At 39.8% G+C, this 9,645-nt stretch overlaps 1 protein-coding gene across 9 annotated transcripts; it reads right to left on the minus strand.

Moving 5' to 3' along the window:
- Positions 1–1,778: 1,778 nt before the first annotated feature.
- LOC102209132 (bromodomain-containing protein 3-like) lies at positions 1,779–8,929 on the minus strand. Of its 9 annotated transcripts, none has more exons than XM_005725630.1 (10): positions 8,767–8,929; positions 6,040–6,365; positions 4,793–4,930; positions 4,340–4,475; positions 3,644–3,894; positions 3,430–3,558; positions 3,192–3,338; positions 2,506–2,651; positions 2,142–2,416; positions 1,779–2,011 (listed from the first exon to the last, which is right to left on the minus strand). In XM_005725630.1, the coding sequence occupies exons 2-10, from the start codon at positions 6,232–6,234 to the stop codon at positions 1,899–1,901; spliced, it is 1,530 nt and encodes a 509-aa protein (XP_005725687.1). In that variant the 5' UTR covers positions 6,235–6,365; positions 8,767–8,929; the 3' UTR covers positions 1,779–1,898. The 9 variants fall into 9 exon arrangements, with proteins under 9 accessions (XP_005725687.1, XP_005725688.1, XP_005725685.1 ...); XM_005725631.1 differs by having other exon boundaries at positions 3,207–3,338; positions 6,040–6,368; XM_005725628.1 differs by having other exon boundaries at positions 6,040–6,368.
- Positions 8,930–9,645: the final 716 nt, after the last annotated feature.

The raw sequence follows: 9,645 nt of genomic DNA on the forward strand, positions 1-9,645 counted from the left end.
CAGACCTCACTTGCTTCAATTAAAGTCAGCGTTCATGATTGAGTAAGAAAGAGACTGGGCAAAAATGGCATTAATGGGAGAGAGTTCCAAGAGGAAAACCACTGCTGAACAAAAAGAACACAAAGGCTCGCTTTACATTTGCCAAAACACATTTCAATCACCAAGACTTTGGGGAAATTATTCTGTGGATAGACAACACCAAAGTGCAACTATTTGTTAATCTGGTGTGAAACTAACAGCATTTTATAAAAAGAACTACAAACACAAAATCAAACATGGTAGAGGTAGTGTGATAGTCTGCAGCTTCTTTGCTGCTTCAGGATCTGGACAGTTTGCTGTAATTTATAGAGAGCAGAATTTATGTTTCTACCACCAAATCCAGAGGGAGAACGTCCAGCCTTCTGTTTGTTCCCTTCAGTGCACCTGGGTTACACAATAGAACAATCCACCTCTGACTGGCTCAATAAAAAAAAAAAAAAAAAGATTTTCAAGTGGCTTAGTCCAACTTTGGACTTAAATTTGACTGAGTTGCTTTGGTTACATTAAACAGGTCATTTATGCTTGCAAAAACTCCAACGTGACTGAACTAAAATTCCTCCACAGTGGTGTTACACACTCATCGCCAGTTAGCAGAAATGCTTAACTGCAGTTCTTGCTGCCAAGGGTGGCACAACTTGATGTTGGGTGCAAATACTTTTTCCAGGTAGGTTTGGATAGATTTTTTTTCCTTAATAAACACATTCACAATTTAAAAACTGAAGTTTAGTTTTACTCTGGTGAACTTTGTCTAATATTAAAAGAAAGACAATATTAGGAAGCAGACAGGTGTTATTTTCAAGTATTCTGATTTTTAGTTTATATAGAACAAAGAAATATATAAAAAAAACAAAATAGTTACTACAGGAATGGAATTTGAAAACAAAACAGTATGCAACAACAAGCACTGTTCATATTCCACGCAATCAACTCTCCATTTCATCTTTTTGCCATCACGAAAATCTCAAATTTGTTATTAAGGTTTCTGGAAAGCAATTTTTATGGTGTGATTTGTTCATGGGAAATTACATTCCCACTGTTTGGACTGTTCCTCAAAGCAAACTGCAGTGTTTCATAATGTTCCTGGCCTCTGCTGCTCAATTTCATCTTCATACAGAATAAAAATAAGAAAACTGTTGAGACCTGAGAATTCATCAGTCTTATGTAACGTGCATTATTCTTGCATGGTACACCTAAATGCATTTAGTGCTAAATTAACCCTTTATTTACCATGGGCCCGCTGGTGGGCCTATTTTTAAAGGCACTTTTAAATGATCATAACTCCATTACCGTTTGTGCTGAAAAGAAAAAAATTCCAGTGATTTCATAAAGAAGAGTAGAAGAGCTTTATGGGGATATCTGCCTAGATGTTACCATGTGCACTCACATTACTGTACTTCTCAACCATTTTGGGGGCTTTTAAGAAAATTCAAATGGTTACTGTGTTTCATTTGACAGCCAAAATAAGTCCACCACGCCATGTATAAATCTTGGTCAATAAATGGTTAAGAAACAATTTAGTTACACCACTTAATATTAGTAATATAAATTGAAGTATTTCCAAATCAGCAAAGAAAAAAATAAATGTAAAAAAATGGGATAATGGTCAATCAAAGACGTTATCATCTGAAACTGATGTAATGAAATCTACTCTTACCCAAGCAGAATGCCATCCAGCTCTGTTGCAGATTTAGAGTCTGATAAACACCAGAGAGATCGTTATTCAAAATACAGTACGAACATTTTCAACAGGAATTTTTATTTTAAACATAACGAACAGGTAACAAAATAGAGAGGTTTAATATATTTGACGAAATGTCTTTTGGTCATAATAGCAAAAATAAATAAAATCAATACAGTAATCATGAGTCACTGTCTTCTGTGCTAGAGTCAGTGAAGCTGGTGTTGGCAGAATCTGAAGAACTGCTGCTGCTGCTGCTGGTGGTGCGATGAGATGGAGTTTGACGGCTTTTCTCTGGATGAAGGGGAGTAAAAGAGGCAACATCATTGATTAAATGCTACAGATAGTGATAGAAGGGAAAATCTATGGGTGACTTGTGCCTTAATGTCAAATGAATTCAAGTGAGCCTGTGCTTGGTACTTACTTTGAAATTTCTTAAACTTCTTACAGAGACATGACTTGACATATTGCTCCAGAGCGCGCAGAGTGGATGGCTTTAGCGTCTCAAAGTCAATCTCGATTTCATCTGGGTTGGTGTTGCACACCGAGGGCTCCCGGCTCTGAATGATGTGCACCACGTGGCCCAGTTTCATGCCAGGTAACCGGTTAATGTCCAGGCTTAGCTGGTGCTTTTCAACGTAAGTCATTGGCAAAGATTCATCCTCTGACTCCCATTCATTGCTCCCTTTCCATGAATATCTATCAAAAAGACAAAGCAGTGAAAATCTCTGTTAAAAAGTAATACCACAAAATAAAAAAAAGTTCATGAGCTAAACAAAACATCATACCTAGCACAGGAATTTGATGTACATCTGGAATTCAATACTCCAATATTTTGTCGACTGTTGTCTTTTTTGTCCTTTTCTTTTTTCTTCTTTGGTTTACTCACAGGGGATTCAGACAGAGCAGCAAGCTGTCCATGAACGGCTTTAAGCTGGGAATAAAAGTGCCACAAAAATTAGAAGTCTTGTATTCCTGAGAATGATGAATCAGTAGGAAGGTTCAATACGCAGTTAACACCCATGCTCCCTGAAAGTAGCCTTCCAGCAGACCTTGGAAAGTTGAACACACAGGAACTTTTGGCTCAGAAACCAGACCGCAGTTTTCAGAATGAGAGCGAGCCGTGAAGGTGGTATATTTGGCACAAATGACTTGAACTGTGGATCAAAAAGGCAACTGTATTGCCAGCCCAGCTTGCCATTTTGCTCTCTAAAGCATTTAATTCCTCAAAATAAAATGCAATGTAAGGGTTATAGTCGTGGTGGGGTGAAAGAGATTGCACAATGATGTGCACTAGATCACAAAGGAAAATCTAAAAGTAGAAGCAGCTCTGGAAATGGTGCTGAGCTATCCAAGGAGACTACTTCCTTGTGCACAGTGGACAAACTTAAATCAGATATGAGCTTTGTTTTGCACAACTTTTTCATAGCACCTAGTAATAATACATGAGGCAAACATCTGTGCAGCAACCCACCTGATCTGCACCCACCTGTTCTTGCAACTCAGCAAGTCGGGTGGCACACTCCTCTGCAGACTCTGGTTTCTCCAAACTGCCACCTGCTTGTGAGGTCACTTCCACGTGTTCGTCTGGCATCTTTGCAAAACTTTGCTCGAAAACTCCCTGAAGCAGAGTGAAATAGAAAGCAGAGCAACCAAAACTTTCCCCCTCCCACCCATTTTTAATAATAATATTCTATAAATTCCAAACCCACCTGAAGTTTTCTGGCCTTAATAACAACATCATGATGTGCAGGATTGTATTTGTAGCAGTTAGAAAAAATTAACCTAACATCTGCAGCAAATGCTTGTGCATCCTGGTACTCTCCTGCATCCACCTTTTTCTGAAAATAAAAAAGGTAACCAAATAAAGCATGTGTATCAAGGCACAAAGCAAATGCATGTATAAAGGCATATAAGCAAACATACTTTAACCGTGCTGAGATCCATGGGGTACTTGATGATGTCATGATAATCGTGTAGCTGCAGAGCTTCTGCGTCTACAGGCTTGTAAAAAGGCCAGGCGTAGGCAGAATGTTTCTTAGACAGCATTTCCTTCAGGATATGCTTGCAGTACTTCAGCTGTTCACTAAGGCCACAGGGTTCAGTGTTTTGTTGTAATGACTCCTCTTCAAAGTCGCTCTTGGCACGGCTTGAGCTCTCACGCCTCTTCCTGCTTTCTAAAAATAATTAAATTAATTGTTACAATTAGTTCATTTAAACAAACCTTTTTCTCTCTCTTATCTGCCCTATTTCCTTCATTAGCCTAGAGTTTTTAAAGATGTAAATTAAATAAAGCGAAAATGCTGCTAAAACGAATCTATAACCTTATTAAAACTTTAGACTTTTAATAAGTGGATAAGAAGCACACATAGCTGTGAAACTGAAAGTCTGGATTGCCAGGATTTTGGAGAGTAACGGTAAAACCCATCACTCTCCATGAACGCCTGCACCCTCTGATCTCATATTTGGTTATTGCTTTACATACAAGGTGTTCAGCATCTCATCAGTGACACACTCCATGTGCTAGCCTATGCAGTCTGCTGAATTCTTGCGACCGAACATCAAAGTACTAGTTTACTACTAATAAGTAGTCAGTGTTACAAGTTCTTTTAAGTGAGTTACCTGGAGTGCTACTTTTTTTGCCCTTCCCTTTGGCAGCATGAGGAACAATCTCCACTTCATTCTGAGGCATCTGGGCAACTTTTTGCAAGTAAATCTTTTCCAAGGTGAGCGCCATCAGGACAATATCGTCTGTAGGCTGAAGAGGACAGAGGGAATGGTTTTTTGCATTTTGTAGCTCAACTACACCAATTTTGGACATGGTGACATATTGTCCTCTTGCATGCCTTAGAGAATTGGTAATTAGTTTAATAAGGAATTTTCACAGTGAATGCCGTTCTGAGAAAATGTTGGCGATCAACGCTGAAAGCCAAATTAACTGCATCCAGGCCCAGTATACAAAACTCGACTCTTGCTCAAACATTCTCCGGCATGGCATATATTGCCCAGTGTGAGGACACGCTTAGTATCTGTAAGGGAACAATGGAAGGAATTTGCAATCACAAAGCTCCTCACCTTATTGTATATGTAGCAGTTGGTAAACATGGTGTTGAAGTCTTCCAGGCATTCACTCGCACTCCAATAATAGTTGTTCTCTAGTCGTTTCTTAATGGTTCCCATGTCCATGGGCAATGTTATTATTTTATGATAGTCCTGGTTAAGAGAAAGAGTTGATGTCAGATGAATATAGCATTACATTTTGCGCTGCCCCACACTGAGGCTCTGCCAAAGTTTGATTAATCAGGAACAATGACACTGCACAATTTCCAGTTTATTCATGTTGGATCTTAATTTAATTAATCTTTTTCTATAAAACTTGATATTAACTAAATGTTAATTACTTTATTAAGACAGAGTCAAGCGGCATCATTCAGACTATTTAATAGTGTTTGGAACTTAAGGCAAAAATGGAGGTGGCTAAATCGCGACCAACTTAAAATCACCAAGATTAGCTTTTTTGCACTGTCTGAAGTGAGTCAGATAATCGGGCTGGAATTAACATCAATATATGATTTTTTTTTAACTGTTTGCATTTTTAGATTCAGCACTAAATTGGGTAAATAAATTAGTTCCACTTCATACACATTCTTGCTGATGTATTAAAATTTAAGATCAAGGATATGTCGGCAGGTTTTCGAGTCATTTCTTACTGAAGTATGGCTAAAACTAGGATAAGATGCAAGACAGAGTGACACTGCATTCCATTATCTCTATACTCACTGTGGTATGTAGGTTGTGCGTGAGAATTAGGAACAAAATAAAAGGGAGGAAAAACAAAAAAATATCTTAGACATTATATTAACAGTGAGAGAATTAAAAAAATGAAAAGATCTAGTAGTTTCAGAAGAGAACAGACAGACCCAGGAACACAAAGCAAGTTAGCGTATCTAAAAACTAAAATAAATAAATATATATATATATATATACATATATATGTGTGTGTGTGTGTGTGTGTGTGTGTGTGTGTGTGTAAAACTGCTGGCAGCTACCAGTAAATTTATATTTAACAACAGTGCTTAAATAGATCATATAATACAACATAATGCCCACTTAACATCACTTTTGCATAAAGAATGGGGACATTGTGGAATTAAAAAATATTTTCATTATGAGCAAAACTATGACTTACTTGTGCAACTAACTGAAGAAAAGCCCTGCAATCCTGAGGCTGAAGTCATTTTTGTACCATGATTTGTGAAAAACCCATAAAAATGACTTGATGCACTGTAACCCTGTCAGCTGAACATGTGCAAACTACTCACTGGCAGTCCAAGAGCAACTGCATCGACAGGCTGGTAAAAAGGCCAGGCGAACTGGTGCCGCCACAGGGATTTGATCACTATGTTCTGCATATACTGCAGCTGGTTGGTCCTCCGGCCTTGCTTGCTGGGATTGGTCACCTCGGGAGGTGGGGGATTAACAAGCTGAGGGGGGTCCTGGTTGGTGTCTGTGGACATGACGGCTGCACAAATTCTTCTGGGTTCTGTTATCTTCTGTAAGTCATGTAGTGTTCACCTGACAGCTTGTCACACACTCTGAAAACTATGCATGAAGCAGGCTGGGGAATCGTCAAACCACACAATGTGGCCTGCTGACATAAAAGAATAGACTGTTATGATCATGTGGTTCTCCAAATATTAAATATAACACTATAAAAAGAGGAAGCAACTGATTACTTCACACCATTGATATAGTTTCAAAAACAGACTATATCTCATACCTTTTGAAGCTTATCACATTCATTTTACTGTATTATTATGTAAAACAATCTGCACGTGACTGTATAAAGGCTCTTTCCTTGCATGCTGAAAGGAGGCAATTGAGGTATTTCAGGCATCCAGTTAGAATGCCTCCTGGGCATACCTAACTGGGAGGAGACCCTGGGGTAGAACCAGAACCTGCTGGAGAGATTATACATCTCATCCGACCTGGGAATGCCTTGGGACCCCCATGGGGAACTGGAAAGAGTGGCTGGGGAGAAGGATGTCTGAATACGGCAACCCAGCTTCAGATGAGCAGAAGACGCGGAGGGTGTGTAAAGGTTTAGTGGGCATGCGAACTGAGAAATGTTTTCTTGGCAAATACACTGACAAAATTTAAGAGGCTGTTTCACTGATGGTGTTGGAATCAGCTATGTTTATTTAGCTGTCTAGGAATCTGCCTGCAATTATTCCAATTTTAATATTTAGAGAAGGTGGAGAGATGGAGGTATGCATTGGATGGAAGAGGAATCAAGAGGTGAGAGGTGAAGAAAAAAGTGAAGACAGGGCGAAGTGAGTGGAGATGAGTGTCATGGGTGATTTGTGACGGGAGGACAGCAGCAAAAGTGAAAGCGAAGGTTTAGAGGATGGGAGCGAGATGGGCTATGAAGTATGGTTTGGAGCACTAACAAAAAGGCGGGAGGGCGAGCTGGAGCTGTTAAAGGTGAAGATCTAAGATTTTTATTAGGCCTGACTAGAATGGGCAAGATTAAAAATGAGTACATGAAAGGGTCAGCTTAAACTGAGGTTGCTACAAAGGATGATAAAGATGGAGCTGCTAGGTATGAAGAAAAGAGAAAGACAAGAGAAGAGATTCTTAGATGTAGTGAAGGAGAACATGGAGAGTGTTAGTGTGACAGAGGAGGGTGCTACAGATAGGGTGAAATGAAGGGAGATGACCCATTGTGGCGACCCTTAAAGGGAGCAGCAGAAAGGAGCAGGTGATTTCGATTTTTTCTTATTTCAGTTTTATTTGCAGTTCTAATGCATTTCAATTAATTTCAAGGGAGGCTTTGTTCATTTCAGTTTAGTTTTTAAATAGCTTCCAAAACTTTATTCTTCAAATATTATTATATTTTGTTGGTCTAAGTCAGGGCTGCCCAATCCCAGTCCTCGAGAGCTACTATCCTGCAGCTTTTAGATGCATCCCTACTCCAACACAGCTGAATCAAATGAATGGCTTGTTATCAGGCCTTTGCCAAACACGATGGCATGCTGAAGAGGTAATCAAACCATTTGATTCAGCTGTGTTGGAGTAGGGATGCATCTAAAAGCTGCAGGATAGTAGCTCTTGAGGACTGGGATTGGGCAGCCCTGGTCTAAGTTAACACATTATATTTCAAGACAAACACATTATTGTGAACGCATCATTTTCTCAATAAATAAAACCAAACTGGGGAAGACTAAATGCATTTCATGTATTTAACTTTAAGTTTTAGTGAGGTGATATTACTGTTTATCTATTTTAACATTTAAATCTATTTTCCTTTATTCCAGATCAAATGTTTCTTCAAATCTAATTTTATTTCATTTGCTCATTTTACTAAACATCGCCACTGGAGAAGGCAGTGAGAGTCTGCATGATCTCAGACGCGGTATAAATCTCAACCTAGCTCATGTAATATCATACCATTAAATACAAGTCAACTAATATAATGCTAACTTAACGGAGTAAGAAGGAAGAACCGGATTGTCAAGTTTTAAATGAGCACGACAGAGTTAAACAATCAGGAGGCCAGCTCTTGGGAACACTAACCAGTCACGTTCAGCACGTTAGCTTCATTTGGCTAGCAGGTTAAGGTAAACCTATATGGGCGCATTGAGAGACAGATTTAAGTCGTCACTGCAAATGGGCAATAAAAAAAACACCACAGTATCTTGTGCAGTGCCTACTGTGGTTTGTGTATTACAATTGGGCCTCGCTCTGCCGCGGTTAACTTACCACTTACAAAGTTTTCATAGGGACGCCAGTCGCTGTTACCTGAACGCTCGCAATTACCTTCAGATAACGGCAACACATACATGTACCACATAACTTGTTTCGCAGAGGATGACGGGAGAGTCACGAGTGTTTACCAACTCGTTTTTTCTTCTTATGAAGGTACTTTAAAATGCTAGTTTCTATTTAAGACCGTTCGCGCCGCACCGAAGGCCAAACAGAGGGGAAAAAAGTCGCGATACGGTAACTCCTGACTGCACTTTAGACCAGCTGAAAACGTCCACACAAACCTGCTGCGGGCATGGCTTCAAGTAACAAGCTACCCTTCGTCGAAAGCTTCGGTGACCAATTTTTTTTAGCCAAAGTTAACAGCGTATACCGCCGCCTGCTGTGTCGGAGGGTATCGAGAATAAAACCAAAATGACCGAAAGTGTAACGGTCCCGAGAGGAGAGCGTTGATTTTTCTTCTTCCGGCTGCTCTCTTTAGGTGTCGCCACAGTGGATCATCAGTCTCCACCTCACCCTGCGTCTAGCTTCCTCCTCTGCCACACCAACCCCGCATGAACCTCTTCACTACATCCATGAACCTCTTCTGAGGTCTTCCTCTTTTTCTCCAGCTTGGCAACTCCATCTCCAACATCCTTTGTCCAGTATATCCACTACCCCTTCTCTACACTGTTCAGCTGTCTTCAAGCTGATCAACCTTGCTCTCAGGTACTCATTTCTAATCTTGTTCATTCTGGTAATTCAGAATGAAAATCTCAGCATCTTCACATCTGCCATATCCAGCTCAACCTCCTGTCTTCCTATGAGTGCCACCATCTACAAACCATATATCATAGCAGGTCTCTTTATGATCTTCTAAACCTTCCCTTTGACTTGTGCTGCTATCCTTCTCATGTTCATCTCACCATTGCCTGCACACTCCTCTTCACCTCTCTTGTGCACTGATTTAATAAACTCCCATTTAAACTCACCCACCTTCACTACCTTTATTCTTTGGATTTTCAATGTTACATGTGTTTCTTTCTCATTCACACATATTTAATATGTCTTGCTTCAAACTGACTTAAATGCTCATACCTACACCTTTCCGGACTCTTTTCCACCTGCTCCCTACTCTCTGTACATCATAGTCCACTGACCTTATCAGTCAACCTGTCCATTAC

This window comes from Pundamilia nyererei, unplaced genomic scaffold, assembly GCF_000239375.1.
Source record: "Pundamilia nyererei isolate P.nyererei 1_Seehausen unplaced genomic scaffold, PunNye1.0 scaffold00016, whole genome shotgun sequence".
Lineage (NCBI taxonomy): Eukaryota > Metazoa > Chordata > Actinopteri > Cichliformes > Cichlidae > Pundamilia > Pundamilia nyererei.